Source organism: Orbicella franksi, chromosome 6 (assembly GCF_964199315.1).
Source record: "Orbicella franksi chromosome 6, jaOrbFran1.1, whole genome shotgun sequence".
NCBI classification, from domain to species: Eukaryota; Metazoa; Cnidaria; class Anthozoa; order Scleractinia; family Merulinidae; genus Orbicella; species Orbicella franksi.
In genome coordinates, this window is record NC_138150.1 from 5,198,626 (window position 1) to 5,216,750 (window position 18,125).

The window sequence follows — 18,125 nt, forward strand, 5'->3', positions numbered from 1 at the left end:
TCAAGCTGAAAACCTAAGCTGTTACCCGTAGAAAATTGTATTGAAATCCAACTGTAAACTTGTACCTGCAGATGGGTTAGTGCACTCGCAAAAACAAGTGCGAGACGCAAATGCTCGACTTTCCGGGGAAGTGACAAAAAAATGTAACGGGTACCGAAAAAATTTTCAAAAAAGATTAAAACAACTCGTGTAACTTTTAAAAACGCGTGATTATAACTACATTTTATGTTATGAAATGCAAGTGGCAAGATTATTCAACATATGATTAGTTTCTGGCTATGAGGAAAAGCTATTTAGACTATCTTGGCTAAACCAGAGGAGAGCTGTCAGGGACGATAAAAGCAATGTTGAGACGATTTTGTTATTAAAAACATACCAAAAGTGTATTATTATTATTATTATTATTATTATTATTATTTTACCATTTAGCTAAAAAATCTTTATAAATGTTTTTGCTTTTCTGTATGTAATGGGGAATTCTAGGGAAATCTTTGAAAAAGTATTTTCCTTTTTTTTTTTAGAAAAATGTTGACATCAGCATTTTATTCGATATTCAAGGCAAATTATCTCGGAAAAATGCGTGGCTATTCCCACTTTTCTTTCTAGATTCCAATAGCCTTTGCTAAGATCTCCTTTTTCCATATGTTCCTAAATTGGGAAAACTGCCTTTGTATTTAGGTGGCACCGTCCTTGAAAAGAAACTGGTAGTTTTTAGGCGTATTGGCAATCAAATGGAAAGGGGTGAGGTCATCAAGCGAGGGGTTTTTATTATGAGAAATTACACGAAAAGTTGGAAATTGCAAGTAAATTTATTTCCTCATTTCACAAAGTTCCACCTTCTGTGCTATTATGTTCACCCATTCTTGAGAGAATGTTTGCGCACACATTTAGACAAAACAACACCTTCACTAATTTCGTTAGCTTTTTTATGCCTTTTCTCTTTACTTTTGATGCCAACTAAAAAACAAAAACAAAAACATTGCTTTCATCTCGATTTCACTCATTTTGGACATGATTGATCATCATAGTTATACACACAACTTAAGCAGTTGTGAAATTAAAGCCTGAAGAAAAAAAAAAAAAAAAAAAAAAAAAAATCAGGCCTGAACGGGATTCAGACCCGGGCCATGACCTCTGCGATACCGGAGAGGTCAGGGGTTCAAACCCCGTTCTGGCCTGAAGTTTTCTTTTTTAGGCTTTAATTTCACAACGTAACTGCTTACGTTGTGTGTATAACTGCGATGATCAATCATGTCTTCATATCTTTCTCGGCAGTTCAAATATATCATCGTTCATAGATTCACTTGTATTCTCTCATTCTGTTGAAATATTTCTTAAGGATTGATTCGAGTACCTTCTTTCTTGACGGGTAACACATCCAGTGTTTGTTCTAGCTTATACCCAGTACTAAAGTGACCATTTTAGGTCTCAACTCCCAAGATAGTGTGACAACGACCCGGCTCTAACTTTTCAGGCTCCAAAGGCTTCCACCCTAGGAATACTACTTGACCGAGTTCGTCTGGCTTGTGAAAAGAGGTAATTGAGAGAGTTTTGTGTTGCCTGATAAACACTCGCACATATCCGTCATTGCAGATTTCTTACTTTTGTTTGATGATGGTGGGGCTGTTACAAGATGGGAGGCTGGTGGGCTTCGAGGAAGCGGGGTATGCACCAAAACATAGCTTCAAATAAAATAATAATTTATCATGATATGAGTTAATGTAGTTGTGAACACGGCACACAATGGAGGGGGATGCTTACATCAGGTATCTCCTACAGATTTATGTGAATAGCCACCATCTTGGATTCCAGAAGGCGTGAAAGCGGAGGGAGAGCTGGGGGTGAAAGAGGGCTGGCAACAAAGACAAAAATTGATTCGAGACCACAGCAGGTTTATTCAAACACCTTTCATTACCCTTAGATTAAGACAATGCCGTTTTAAGTTACGTGCAGATACAATATTCCACACATGCATATTAGCGAGAAACAATTTACTTTCTTGCGTCACCATTCCAAACACCAGTAATTCAAGCTACCTTATTACATGAAATTTTCGCGACACTTTATTTCGCGATTTTGAGGTGCCCATATTTCGCGACACTTAAATTCTGTGATTTTGCGAATATTCCCTATCTTGAATCACTTTAACTTCGAGTTTTTGGGTAACGCAAAATTTATTTCCTTGAATTTAATCGGGGATTTAGTAAACCGACTCATTCAAAGGTAAAAATAAGTCAAAATTAACAAAACGCGACGGCGGAACTATATGCCAACAGTAACATAATGTGAGTCACTTAATTTTCGCGTCATGTTATGTTCGCGTCACTTTAATTTTTCGATTTTTTTTTTTTAAATCACGAAATTAACGTGTCGCGAAAATTTCATGTAATAAGGTGCCTTTCAGAGATCAAAAACCTCGATTACACTATGAATAAAACCAGCACCCCTTTGTCTACGTCTGCCTTATTTCCAGTTTGGCAATCCACTCAGCACCAAGTCCTGTGAAAAGAATAAATAACCCAAAATATATAATTAGTCGAGCGGAAAGTAATCGCGAGTGTAGCAGTTCTCGTAAGCTTGTTATTATTTTTGCCTTCGTAATGCATCGTCTGTTATTGGTTTGGGGCCAGGGTCATTGTTTCTGTTATTTGTTCTATCGTTATCTCAAGGTGTATCGAGCTATTCATGTGAGACCTCACGAGAGCTGCCACCTGACAAAAAGTAGTTACTATGAGGTATGGGACAAGGTCCTCCCAATTAAATCTCCTTCTATTCGTGGTCTATTAGAAGCCATAAATGAGGGGTTTTGCAGTTTATCAGTTATTGTAATAGCTATCAAACTAGCTTGTGAGAGCAACTGCAGGTTATTAAATTCAGTAGAGTTGACCGCAATTATAACACGTGGAGTTAACGGTTCGCTCTAGTTCTTGGAATTCGAAGAACGTGATTGCATGGCCCATCGGTGCAGTTGGAAAGCTAATTCCCAGTATTTTTTGCTTGCCCTGACAATTTGCAGGCACGGGAATATATCCCAGTAACAGAGAGGCACCGTGAGAGTAACAACTACACAACATTACTAAGCCACTGCGTCGACCAGGATTCAGGTCAACCGCACTTTGCAGATGTTTCGGTGCCCAGTAGACCAACTACTGGGCTCACTCATAGAGTGCGTATGACTTTTATTAAAGCTTTAAGAACCTAATTTTACACAAATCAAAGTGGCTATGAGCCACTCAACTTCGAAAATGGATTCTCGGTATAAATCGTTTTAATCCGTAGGTTAAGTTAAAGTTAAAGCCCACTGGCATTGTTAAAATTTCAAAACGTAACGGCAAGAGAATACACGAGGAGATGTGGCACCGTTGAAAACATTCATGAAGTTATCGGTGATCCTCGTCCGAGAGACCAAGACAATTATAAAGAAAGTACCACTTCATGTCCGATTACCAAAGCAAGTAATACCTCTCATTTTCATTCCTATTTATTTTCGTTCTTTATTTTCCCAGCCAGTATCAGTAATTTTTTTCTTTGTTACCTATTGAGATATCTTAAAAATTATTTTAAAAGTCCAACCTAGAGTGGCGTACACTATGCCACAAGGACAGCACTGCTTCTAGTCCGCTGAACAAAGTTAAGCCCTGTTCGGCAGGGTTCCTACTTGGCTGGGTGGCCACATAAGATTGAGTGAAGGAGCGAAGGAGCGAAGGAGCGAAGGAGCGAAGGAGCGAAGGAGCGAAGGAGCGAAGGAACGAAGGAGCGAAGGAGCGAAGGAGCGAAGGAGCGAAGGAGCGAAGGAGCGAAGGAGCGAAGGAGCGAAGGAGCGAAGGAGCGAAGGAGCGAAGGAGCGAAGGAGCGAAGGAGCGAAGGAGCGAAGGAGCGAAGGAGCGAAGGAGCGAAGGAGCGAAGGAGCGAAGGAGCGAAGGAGCGAAGGAGCGAAGCAGCGAAGCAGCGAAGGAGCGAAGCAGCGAAGCAGCGAAGCAGCGAAGCAGCGAAGCAGTGAAGCAGTGAAGCAGTGAAGCAGTGAAAGAGTGAAGGAGTGATGGAGTGATGGAGTGAAGGAGTGAAGGAGTGAAGGAGTGAAGGAGTGAAGGAGTGATGGAGTGAAATCGCTCCCCCACTGCAACCTGCTGGAAAGTTAAAAGCTTGGCATGAATGAAGACATCTGCTACTAATGTTATCAGCTAACCTCAGGCCAATTCGTAGACAAACACATCTCCGTTGACCGTCTTTCCCGAACCATTGCCGGTCCTCTTACTAAACTCGCATAGTTTGGACTCCCCGTACTTCTTATAAGTATTCTTGGCGTCATCCCCTGACCAGCAACTCTCATTGTCTGCTCCAAAAATCTTGTAGCCAAGCGCTTCAGCTTTCCCCTTGCAGTAGTTGAAAATTGCATCAGGATCCTTAGCGCTCACTTTGTCGTCAAATAATTCAGGCAAAGCGAAAGCTTCTTTAGGGGACACGTTGTTGTAGCAACCAGTAGGTTCCCAGTCACCTTTAAAAGAATGAATGACTGAACTTTTATTAAGCGCCGGAGTTTTTAGCTTTTAAAAATAACCAATTGTGAACACTAGTTACAGTTACAGTGTTAGGAATATCAGGACAGTAAGGAAAGGACTGTACAGGACATGTAGTCCGCCTTGTTTGGGAATTTGCAATTCGCTTTACGAAACCCTAGGAGTAGTTCTCCTTTGATTGGGTGTAACATTTCAAACACAAAAGACAGTGTTTGACCACATTTTCAAACAACGAGATGAGAGTAGAAAATATACCACGTAGCGGAGAATTTTTGATGAAATTCGAAGTGCTTGGAAATGTGGTCAACGACAGTCTTCACTGTTACATAAATCTTCAAAATCAAAGCTAACGTTAAGGAGAAAACGGAGAAAAAAATTGTAAAAATCTATGCTAATTAATACCAGACATTCAAACTCGGTTACTCATATTTAGACAATACTTTGAAAATTACGTTTGCAAAAAAACAAAACAAAACAAAAAAACAGGCATCTAGCCCCATTATTTTACCTCCTTTCTTTTGGTAAACAAACACTATTTCTGATGCCAAGAAGCCATATCGCAAACCGCCTTTGGTGGAGCCGCACCTCCCTACAGCAGTTCCATAAATACCATATGAACTTGCAGCATTCTGGCCAGTCCAGCATCTGGTATCATCTAAACCGAACAGCGTGATTCCTTTTTGGGTAGCCGTGGTCACGCATTGCCTATATTTCTTTTGCATATTGCCAAATCGTTTAAATTTGAACAGGATTTCACCCAGAGCTCGTCCTCTGTTTTGGTAGCATCCCACTGGCTTCCAAGTTTCTGTCATTAAAAAAAAAAAATACATAAATAAAAATATTCTGACAAATTTTATTTTTGTTAAAATACTTTGATAAACTACTAGTACAAATCATTATCAGATATAGACATTTATTCTTGTTTGAAGTCATCGGCAAAGGCAAAGTGATAATAATGCGATTGGAAAGGAAAGAAATTTGCCTCGTTTGTTTGTCTGATAATTGCAATAACAGCTACTGAAAAAAAGAATCTTTTCAGAAACGAGACTAAAATGAAAGAGTTAATGATTTTATATCTTCTCGCTATTTGCTGTCTATTTTGGCAAGCCTAGCTGCCCCCATGCCCGCCTGACAAATATCACATAATGTCAAACCAAAGAAGTTTCATCTTACTTTGACACTCCTGATTGTTGCATTCCCTGGTAGTGCTGTCGGGTCCCAGTCCACTACAGTCCTTTCCGCCATTAGAAGGCGGTGGATTGGTACATGTTCTCTTTCGTGTTTGCAACCCACCTCCACAAGTCTTCGAACACACACCGTACGGCTTCCAGTCTGAATAACCACCGTTTACTATATATATAAAAAATAATAATAATAATAATAATAATAATAATAATAATAATAATTACAACGAATGACCCATTCCCTCTACGAGACTCGCCTGCAGGGAATCATGGTAGTTGTATTCATAAAAAAAAAAACATCCAGTCCAAGATGATGAATCCCTGATCCCAATGAGAGAATTGGCCGTTGCATGATCACGGAATAGTGTTTACAATCATAAAGAATGATTGTATGCGAAACGTGCTCGTGGACCGATCTTTTTATAATGAGGTGGGGCTGTGGCAGGGTAGGAGGCTGGTGGAGTTTAAAGGAGGGAGTATGCGGCATGACACAGCTTCAAAAAATATTGTGTGTTTTAAAAATGTTAATGGAGTTGTGAACACAAAAATGGAGGGGGTTGCTTACATCAGGTATTTCCTACAAGATATGTGCTATTTGTTAGTATTTCCATTACTTTTTTTAACAATACGTCCAGATAAGTTGTCGCTTCTTACAGAGGGTTGTAACTTTTGCGCGTCCTTAGTTTCGCGATGTGCTAACTTCAGTGGAATTTTGGTCCTTGCTTTCTTCGTGGGATGAGTGACACGGGGTCGCTGGTAGTCACCCTATGGAACTTAACGGTCGCTATTTGTCTATTTTACCTGGACACTCTTGATTGTTGCATTCCCTGCTAGAACTGTCGGGTCCAAGTCCACTGCAGTCTTCTCCATCATGTGATGGTGGTGGATTAGTACACGTTCTTTTACGCGTCTGTTCCCCACCCCCACAGGTCTTTGAGCACTCACCGTACGGTCCCCAATCTGAATAACCACCATTCACTACGAAAATGTTTCATAGTATAAATAACAAAAATATAATTACCTGCGAAGATCTCTTTCTATGTACTCATAATATTTTTTTTTTTTCTTACGAAGCGCCAAATTTTCTATCTGCCCATTGCGCCGATTACAATAAAAATTGTGAAAAGAAAAGAAAATAAGAATAAAAAATGACTAAAAAAGCAGACCTTTGATGAGAAGAAATTAAATGATAAAAGTCAAAATAGCTTTTATAAAAAAGGTGGCTTCAATGTCTGTTGAAAAAATGTGAAAGAAAATCAGGTATTTTTAAAATGTCTTTTGCTTATGACAATGGAATCCCAACACCTTAAGTAATACGAAAGGATGCTTCGAAACCCTTTTCCCTGGAACACTGGCCAAAGGCTCGTGTTTTGTATATTTTTTAGCCTAGCGTAGGAGTCTTACATTTAGCCTCCAATAGGTCTTCACAATCCTCTCCTATCCATACTGGGCAAATAATCTTTCTATGCATGTTTTTTAGCCTAACGCTTTACCTACACTGTAGCTCCTCACAATCCCCTCCCCGCCTCACTGTGGGAAGGATCTTTCTTTGCACGTTTTATAGCCTAGCTCAGGTCTCTAGCCTCTAGCCTAGCTTTCAACAATATTCTCCCAGCCACTGTGGAAAAGGTTTTTCTTTATCATGATGTTTTAGTCCAGCTGCTTTCAGAGGTGCGAGAATTCGAAGTCGCTGATAAGATGAACCAAATGTAGGCGATGATATTGTCCATATCCTTACCTGGGCACTCCTGATTGTTGCATTCGCTGGTAGCACTGTCGGGTCCCAGTACACTGCAATCTTTTCCTCCATTTGCCGGTGGTGGATTGGTACACGTTCGTTTTCGCGTTTTTACCCCACCTCCACAAGTCTTCGAACACTCGCCATACGGTTTCCAATCCGAGTAACCACCGTTAACTATAAAAGGCGAGGGAGGAAAAGCCAGTCTTGTATTTCTGTCTAATTACGTTATGGGGAACGATTTTGATGGGATTTTCGACAAATTCATTGTTTGCATCTCGAATACAGTCATTCTAATTAGAAAAGGCAAGCAAAATCTGAGTTTATTTATGGTTCTCAGGAAATGGCTCAGAAACTGCGTCAAACGATGAAGTTTTAATCATCAATACCTTTTGCAAGATCTAGCGTCCTCAAAGATAAATTTGAGGCCGGACGCTATCTATGAACTACAGAGCATCATCAATAGCTTACGTCAAAGGCGCTAGGAACTTGCAATTTAGCAACTGTTAGTCCTGATAGATATTTCACTTGTGAATCAAATAAGTAAAGATGGGTGAAAGAATTTTGTACTGCAAGAAAGAAGTTTTTGCAAATGTTACTCCGGGGACTATGAAGATCCCTTTTATTTATTTGAGATTTGTAGTTTAGGATTAAAAGTTAAAAAGTTAAAATCAGACTCTATTGATTTTCCATTTTACCTGGACATTCCTGGATATTGCATTCCGTGGTAGAAATGTCAGGTCCAAGGACATTGCAGTCTTCTCCTCCGCTTGCGGGGGGCGGATTGGTACATGTCCTCTTACGTGTCTTCACCCCACCTCCACACGTTTTTGAACACTCGCCGTACGGTCCCCAATTTGAGTAATTACCATTTACTATACAGAAGTGAAAAAAGAAGAACCGAATCGGACCTCTCAAAACGATAAAGTCAATGGATTAGTTGCATATTTTTGCAAGTAAACAATTGCTCGATTTTTTCACCAACAGCTTGTGCTAAATTAAGCAACGTCTGTTTAAGGTAGTCGTAGACATTGTCAGCAAAGTTGTAGAACTAAGATTACGAATTCGACCCAATCGTCACAGTCAATAACCGCGGTAGAGCAACGCAGATGACGTTACACGTCGCTTTGCTGGCTATCAGCGATAGACAGCGTTGCTTCCTCTTGTTGAACCGTCAGAGAAAAGTCATGCTCGAGGCCTACTGAGACCTAAAAGTTATCATCAGCATCATCATCATCATCATCATCATCATCATCACCATCATCATCATCATTATCATCATCTTCATCGTCGTCATCGTCTTCATCATCGTCATCATCATCATCATCATTATCATCATCATTTTTGGAGAAATGGAAACCTCTAACTCATCCGAACGTTATGCTTTGTCTCGCGATCATTTCCTTACCTGGACAACCTCCACTGTTGCATTCTTCTGTGAGGGTATCAGGTCCCAGACCAGAACAATCCTTACCACCAGGGCTTGGAGGAGGATTTGTGCAATAACGTCTTCGATAGCGATGACCAATACCACAAGTTACGGAACACTCAGTCCAATCACCCCACTGAGAGTACCCGCCATTATCTGGAAAAACATTATATGGCACGGTAGGTTTCTTTCAGCAATGGATGCTTTAGTGTGTAATGATTATGGAATTTTACACTTTGGCTGTGTCACTTGATGGGAAGCTAATCACATCTACGTCAATAATGACAAATATCAATGTAGAGGAGATGAGTATTCCAGAAAGGTAGCGCGAGGTAACAAACTAGTTGGCCAACCTTATTTATAGGGTGATTTCGGGTGTGTTAGTTTTTTTAGGACTGTACAATAAAGGTGGGCCATATTACTAATTAAGGAAAGTATTAGATTCTTACTTGCTTTACATCCGTACAGCTCTACACGCAAAGCGATGAGAATGAACCAGGCCTCAGGAATGATTCTTATGGTCCTTGTGGTAATTGGTGGAATCAGGTCATATTTGACAACGCTGTCTTTATCATTGTTGGCTTTAAAAGTCTTAAAAAGAATAATTGTTTACTGAAACGTAATTTTTGTCACTGTACAATTTTAAAAGGCCTAGACTACGTGTATTATTAAACGAATATCCCATCATTTCTGCACGAACTTGAGGAATGAAATGACCAATCGTAGCTCGTGCAATTTCTTGCAAATTTTGTACACCATTTTGAAGGAAACCAACTATTTGCCGTGTCTCTATTTTGAGAAGTTGAAGTCCTTCAACGCCTCTTTAGCACTCTTAGATCAGATATTAATTGACTCTAATCACTACTTTAATGTGGTAATTACTGCTTTAATGCTGTAAATTCTTGTCTCCTCCGCAGCCATGTTTTGGGATATCACTCAACGCTCAACTACCGTATCTATTCGATTGTAAATTACACTGCAGTTGTCCTCCTGCAGGGACAGTCGGCAGCTAGTAGTTACAACTTGGAAATAAAGTCATTCAATTGTATTGTATAGATATTCACCAAAATATTTACCTTGGTATGTGTTTCTGGCTGATATTGCTGAAGAAAACCGCGGTCATCAATGTATTGAAGCGTGTAACTCTTGACATAGTAAACCGCATGGTAAAAACCCTGCGTGGCAATGCCAGTCACTTGTGTGTCTCTTCCAAAATTGATCTGAAGCCACTGACTATGATCACTCACTGCTGGTATCCAGCCTCCATAACGTCCAACTCCTCCCTTATAGTGCAGCCTAGCATTACCAGGAGCGTACAGTAAAGTCCCAGGGGCCAGTGTAGTGGAGGCTGTTATAGCGGAATCTGGAATTAACTTATCTTGCATCCCTAGTGGATCCTTGCAACTGACCTCTTGAGGTATTTGGAAGCCTAAGAAAACAAGACGGGAGAAACAAGGCTGTTGTTGTATGTGAAAAGAAATACCTTTAACAACAAAAATGAAAGTCGACGCAAAAAAATACAGGCATCTAGAGTGTTGACGGACAAGGATTCAAGTAACAAAAGAGTACTACGACTGCCACTACAACTACCACTACCACTACCACTACTATTACCTCTACCACTACCACTACCACTTCCACTACCACTATCACTACTATTACCTCTACCACTACCACTACCACTACCACTACCACTACCACTACCACTACCACTACCACTACCACTACCACTACCACTACCACTACCACTACCACTACCACTACCACTACCACTACCACTACCACTACCACTACCACTACCACTACCACTACCACTACCACTACCACTACCACTACCACTACCACTACCACTACCACTACCACTACCACTACCACTACCACTACCACTACCACTACCACTACCACTACCACTACCACTACCACTACCACTACCACTACCACTACCACTACCACTACCACTACCACTACCACTACCACTACCACTACCACTACCACTACCACTACCACTACCACTACCACTACCACTACCACTACCACTACCACTACCACTACCACTACCACTACCACTACCACTACCACTACCACTACCACTACCACTACCACTACCACTACCACTACCACTACCACTACCACTACCACTACCACTACCACTACCACTACCACTACCACTACCACTACCACTACCACTACCACTACCACTACCACTACCACTACCACTACCACTACCACTACCACTACCACTACCACTACCACTACCACTACCACTACCACTACCACTACCACTACCACTACCACTACCACTACCACTACCACTACCACTACCACTACCACTACCACTACCACTACCACTACCACTACCACTACCACTACCACTACCACTACCACTACCACTACCACTACCACTACCACTACCACTACCACTACCACTACCACTACCACTACCACTACCACTACCACTACCACTACCACTACCACTACCACTACCACTACCACTACCACTACCACTACCACTACCACTACCACTACCACTACCACTACCACTACCACTACCACTACCACTACCACTACCACTACCACTACCACTACCACTACCACTACCACTACCACTACCACTACCACTACCACTACCACTACCACTACCACTACCACTACCACTACCACTACCACTACCACTACCACTACCACTACCACTACCACTACCACTACCACTACCACTACCACTACCACTACCACTACCACTACCTTTACCATTACCACCGCCTCTACCTCTACCATTACCACTGGCACTGCCAATGCACTACCACTGCCACTAACACAACCGCAACCACAACAACTACAACTACCACTAGAATTACTGTATCAAAATCCCTGCCTCAACCACAGTCACAACCACTACCGCTACCGCTACCACTACCACTACCACTACCACTACCACTACCGCTACTACTACCAGCACCACTTCCACTACCGCTACCGCTACCACGATCTGTACGACGAGCACTACCACTACCACGATCACTGCCGCTACCGCTAATATTGCTGACACTGCTACTGATACGGCCGCTTGCAGCTGACTCTACAACTAATTCGACGTTGACAGCTACGTACCTGATTTACAACCATAGAAATCAGCCCTCATTGAAATTCAGACGTGGTATTCCAATGGATTGATTCGGATGAAGCGTGCAATAATAGGATTCTTTAGCTTGTGACTCACAATTGAGAATCTATCCTTATTGCCTTCAAATTCCTTAAATAAAACAAAAGAGTACATGCTTTCTTGATTACAAACACGGCACAACTGATTAAGACTACACAATAGAGCGCTTGGAAATAAACTCAAACTAGTAGTGGATGAAGGATAAGATAGCTTACGTGGGTCTCATCCCCACTGTAATCATTCTCAACCTGTTTTTAGACATCGTACTTAGTTCTTTGGGGGTTAGAGCCATTGGTGTTGCGTGGATGCTTTAATAGAGTATAAAAATGCGTGCAGATCCCTTTGGGCTCTTTACGTGACTATAACTCGTGACATCATCGGCTATTTCTTGACCTTCCTGTGATTTTGAAGACCAAGAGTGAACTAAAACGAATTTGAGGGACTACCTTAGGTACTCTTCAAAAACACAATAACACACAAATAAAAAACAATTAGGTTTTAGATTGAAGAAAAATTACCTTGACAGAACCGTCTTCCAGGTAGTCACGGAAAAAATTTCCGTCATAACTGTACGTCAGACGATACTTTTTCACCCATTCGTAAGTATCGTCTCTTCCTTGAGTGGACACTATTGTCACTTTAACGAAACGCCCAAAATTCACCTGAAACCAACTGTTGTCTCGTAAATTACCAGCTGCCCAAGCCCCATAGTGTCCAGCTTTAAGCCTGAAATTAAGTCTTCCATTGCCCGGTATATATAAAGTTGTACCCGGAGCTACATAGCTTGAAGCAGTTATTGAGGAGTCCGGAATGTCGTAATTTTCCAGACCTAATCCTTCCTGGCAAGCAGGGGGTTGTGGGGTGGGAAAACCTGAAGGAGAAATCATGAATTTTATTTGTAGTTTGTTTTATTTTAGAAGTGATTTATGCAGTATATCCTTTATAAAAACTGCTGACTATCTATTGCCAACTTACTGCACAATTGTTATGGTGGAATGATTCTTCCTTCGACTGCTTGAATGGTTCACGTGCGGTATAACTCTTTATGTATATGACGTGAAATGTCAAAGCTTTTCCTAATTTTGGTGAACGTGAGCCCCGACGACGATTTTTTTGCATTTTCTTTTGGAAATGATCACTGGCGTTACATATTAAATTTGGGCGGTTATTTTAGAACAATTGGCGACTGAAGAGATCTAGATAATAAGGAAATTCAAATGTTAAATATATGACTTTCTATGTGACATATATGTCATATATGTCTATATGCCTCGGTCTTAGCGTCGCCGCGGTCATTATTTTAGCTCCCTAGTATCCGGAAAGATATTTTGATTATGTCATACATGCATTTATTTGTACGTATTCTTACCTGAACGACATCCATACAACTCCATTCGTAGTGACATCCACCCATAATACGATACCGGTTGAACTCGGATGTAGCGGGCATAGATTGGTGGATCCAGTGTGTTAATATGAAGGCTGTCTCGGTCACTGTTACCTTGAAAGACCTAAAGTGATAACAACAGACACGTGTACGTAACGGCGAGTATCAACAAAGCGTTTAGCAAAAGCGGACGAGCACGATCAGCGACCGATTTCAAGGAGATCGACATGGACAATGCGATATTGAGAGTGTATATCTAATAATTATCAGATATAACAACGTTTGTGGAGATAACCTCATTGCAAGGCGCTGGAGTTTGAATCGAGCGATCCGGGTTCGTGCCCTGAACGGGGGTAATTGGATTGTGTTCTTAGACAATATCTCTCTTTACCGAGGTGTATGAATGGGTACCGGTAAATTTAATGCTGGGGTGGTGGAGTGCGATAACCCTTCGAAGGACTGGCATCTCATCCACTAGTGGAGAAAAAATACTCCTAGTCGTTAGTCGGGATAAACTCCGGCCTTTATGCACAACTTCGCCCAGCGTAGACTTTGTTTTTCTATAGTTACATGGAAGTTCAATCTCCAGAGGATAACACGAAAACAAACAAACAAACAAAACATTGAATTACTGCATGACTTTAGCCAAATGTTTTGGTTTCAACTCACCTTTTCAGAGCCATATTGACCGTTCGTGTAAAACTTAAAATAACCGCCATCATAGCTATAAGACACCTTGTATTCAGTCACCCACTGATACAGTTCTTCTCGGCCCTGAGTTCCGATCTTGGTCACCTTTGTGATGTCACCAAGATCCACCTGAATCCACTGTCCTTGTTCCAGGTACAAAGTTGACCATGCGCCTGTTTTGCCGTTCCCTGCCCGGTGATTTAGCCTAGCATTGGTAGCTCCATGAGCTACATTATACTGCAAATGTATACAATGCGTCGATTCATAAATTTATTATTTGATTGCCCGGGTTCCCTTATTTAGGGAATTGAGCTACCTTGTGCCAAGCTTTTTACTTTCAAGAGCACCAGGGGAATGTACCTCTAAGCATTTCTAACCCTGTTTTTCTTTCTTAAGTCTTAAAGTGTAAACTGTCGATTCTTCTTTCATCTCTCCTGTCCAATATTTAGACACAACTAGCTGGAGGTTAACTTGAAACCTCAAAATGCCAGACTTCAAGACTACGACACGTGATCAGAAACTACTGACACTATTACCGGAGAAGAATCACAATCGCGCCAAATTTGGGTACGATAAAAATAACTAACGGTGTCGAGAGCTAACCCGCCTGATGTATCGTCAAAGAGTATACAAGTATAAATATGTACTGCATCTACCTCGTAGTTAGCTTTGATGGCAGAGTCGGGGATTTTCCCATTTTCCATTCCCAGGGCTTCTTCATGGCAACCTAAAAGTGTTAACAAACGTGAAGTGCAATAGAACCCATTACCAAGCAAAGCGCCTTTTTTATGTAAAAGAAATCTTTTTGGCATAAATTCATGAGTATTTAAAGCACTGTAGTATGAATATTGATCATGATATGACTACAAAACCAATTTTACTCAGACCTTTAGGTAAAAATGCAGTGGCTTGGGGGAGCTTTCAACTACGACAACTAATCGATGCCGTAGTTTCCTTGAGTTTGTGTTGTCACTAAATTTAACTCAACTATAACACTCTTTACGGCAGACTGTTAAACTGGTATAGTTTTCAACATTTCCCAGTTCATTAGACATTTCGAGTGGTCAGTTGGAGAGTCCAAAATAGCAATCGCTCTTCACATTAACTGCTCATTTTGACGAGGTACCTAATAAATTGGTTGAATTAACATTGACTAAGCTTTGTAGTTTTAATACTGTACACGCACGAAAAGGTAGTGTAATTCTTAAAATAGCAGAATTAATTAAAACTCTTATTTTTTATTTTACATCTTCTTGATGTATGCAGTCCAATTATTTGTACATTCAATATTTCTAGTATAAATAACGATCAAAATATAGGCTAGCTGTGAGGGAAATGTTAAGGACTATGAAAGCAGATTGGTGAGAAAAAATGGACACTTTCCTTTTTTCACAGTACATGCATACCTTCATCCGCATACCCTGGAGAAGGAAAAAAGAACAGCGTGTGGTAGAATGTGAAAGAGACCTACACCTTTATAGCAATGAGACTAGACAAGTACAAATCAATACAAGAAATCCCTTATGTTCTGCAGTGGGGCGGGGAAATACTTTCCTGATCTAATAAATTAGTAACAGAGCTCCTAACTTATATTAAGAGATGCCTCTTAGCCTGATTTTAACCTCTTTTTATTCAATAGTATTCCCCTCTCCTAAAAATGTATGATATATTTCTATAGTTCTTTTATAAGTATGTGTATCAGTGAACTGTTGATGTAAACAACACAGAGGCATTCAGGTTCCTGTTGCATCGCGAGTTTAGAAACGGCCTTCATACCGAAAAAACACACCTTGAATAATAATATTAATAAACTAACTAAATCTAATTAAAATAGAAGCAAAAGAAAACCAACAGCAGTTACAAACATTTCCAATTGACAACGCATGGTCTAAAAAAATTAATGTATTAACTTGAGGTTTAATTTCGTATGTTACAACATACATCTTCAGAAGTGACGGTTATAACTACAAGTTTTTTCAGACCATGCGTTGTCTATTGGTAATTGGAACCGCTGTTGGTTTTCTTTTTCAGCTTCTGAAATCAAAATGGTCGAAGAACAAGAAAATTAAAATAGAACAATTTAAAATTCAATTTAAAAGTTATATGAATACATGGTCATCGTATTGTCTTTTAAAAACAGTTTGTGTTAAAGTGATCATTATGTTTATTGCTTTTCCTATGCGCCTATTTTGTCAATTAGATTAAAAGTACGTCACGTCATTCCTTATTCCAAAGCTTTACAAAACCTTCCTTGAGGCGATGTGAAATAAATGTTATTGCATTATTAGAGTACTTCTTACAAGTTTGTTTTGGTATGTCACTGATCGCCAGATGCTGTACATGTAGATAAACAACTTATCAATACCTCCCTTAATGTATTTTTCCCTGGGATAGCTTTTAAAGACCATGCAAGTACTCAAATTAATTCAAAAGGAACCTGTTAAGGGAGGATGGGGAAAAGTATAAATGGAGTTGATTCATTTGTTCTTCTTAAGAGAGAGATTAGAATTTTCACAATTTGTTTGGTTCTTTGGAGGAGTAAAACGTTATTTGGTTAATTATTGTACTGCCTAAAGAAAAATAGGCTACTCCTAGGAGTCAAACCACCTTCGCAGGAATGCAAAGAAAGCTGATATTTTCTGCGCTTACGAACCGTTAATAGCTAAAAAATTAGAAAGAGGGGAGGTCATTTACAAGTACTATGCATATGAAGAGCAGAAAGTTATTGGTGCTCAGTGGAAAAAGCGATTTTTACTTTAACTTCCCGTTAGTAACAACAGACTTCCACCATATTCATTCTTGTTGATTGGCTAAAGCAACTTTTACAACAACCGTTTACATTTTTAAAACCAACCCCCTGTAGGTTTGACAGATTTGATGCCTTTTTAATAAAATGGTCGTTAAGTGTGTTGACATTAATCAAGACATACGCTCGCTTATCATTAGCTTATGTTTACACGTGTGGTTTGCTGCGCTCCTGATCCTTGCAACGTATCTTCAGCATGATGAAAATGCACACAATAGGAAAAAAATAAAATGTAATTTCAAATCAAAAAGTTACATTCATAGCCGGATCACCCTCATAAGCCTGACTAGTCTCATGGGAAGGGGAAGCAATAATTGCAATCAGTCAAGTTTTAACACAACCTACTGTTTCTTTTTTGCCTAAATAAAATCAATTTCTTGTCACCCTGCAACCTTTTTATCGTACGCGCGTTACATTTTTTGATGAGGAAATATCCGTTTCCTCTGACTCTAGCAGTATTTTGTTCCTAGCCTTAAATATAGATCGATAACAAGAACCAAGCAAAAAGCACGGATAAGCATTTGAGGGCTGTTTTAGCTCCCATATGTCTCACCAAACGTACAATCCATACAACAGTAGAACACGTTAGCACAATAGGTACCATAAACTAAAGCTATTTATTCGAATAAATTTTTTTTTGGAGAAAATAAGTTAAAAAGAACTTGTATAATTAAAACTCTAAAATATCAAAGTTCCTTTTTTCTGTTAGTAGCATACTGTAAGTTCGTAATATGTAATGTGTAAATTGTGGTGCGTAGATACGTACTCCGTAGACTGTTTTTGTGACTGTAGTGTAAGATTAATTGTAATTGCTGTAATTGTTCAAGCAAAGAAAAAACATTAACTTACCGCTTGGTAGTAAAAGTTGAAGCAGCAAAATAATGTGTAGCTTAACGTCCATCATGGCACTGAGAGCTTGAGAAGACTAACGCGTTTCACGATTGTGACGTTTTCTCAGTTAAAGAAATCGACACCTTATGGTAATTTCATTATGTCAAAAGATCTCATTGGTGCCTTCAAAATACATTTCTAAACCTCTTAACAACAAACCGAGTTGTTAAGGAAGTTTGAAGTAGAATGAACAAGTCTTTAGCCATAGATATAACTTGCAATTGTTAAATTCAAAACTAAAGGCGAAATAAATGCCTTATATTTTCTGGCCATGTTTTTGTTAATATACTCCAGTGTTCATGGAGGTACCCCTGGTGCAAGTC

The 18,125-nt window shown here is 39.9% G+C and overlaps 1 protein-coding gene and 1 pseudogene across 1 annotated transcript; both read right to left on the reverse strand.

The window, feature by feature from the left end:
• Positions 1 to 1,858: 1,858 nt before the first annotated feature.
• On the reverse strand, positions 1,859 to 12,915 carry LOC145489550 (uncharacterized; annotated as a pseudogene).
• A 283-nt stretch (positions 12,916 to 13,198) lies between these two features.
• On the reverse strand, positions 13,199 to 17,812 carry LOC145489551 (EGF-like repeat and discoidin I-like domain-containing protein 3). Its single transcript, XM_081468530.1, has 6 exons — positions 17,761 to 17,812; positions 15,512 to 15,526; positions 14,762 to 14,832; positions 14,085 to 14,342; positions 13,398 to 13,539; positions 13,199 to 13,224 (listed from the first exon to the last, which is right to left on the reverse strand). Exons 1-6 carry the CDS (start codon positions 17,810 to 17,812, stop codon positions 13,199 to 13,201), a joined length of 564 nt encoding a protein of 187 aa, XP_081324656.1.
• Between the last annotated feature and the right edge of the window lie 313 nt (positions 17,813 to 18,125).

Bases quoted from the DNA above. Each gene is read 5' to 3' on its own strand.
- LOC145489551 (XM_081468530.1), bottom strand. From the start codon at position 17,812: ATGGACGTTAAGCTACACATTATTTTGCTGCTTCAACTTTTACTACCA. The intron at 13,540-14,084 runs GTGAGTTGAAAC...TTATCACTTTAG, and splicing joins GTCAATATGGCTCTGAAAAG to GTCTTTCAAGGTAACAGTGA. The intron at 13,225-13,397 runs GTAAGAATACGT...CTTATTATCTAG, and splicing joins GTTGTATGGATGTCGTTCAG to ATCTCTTCAGTCGCCAATTG.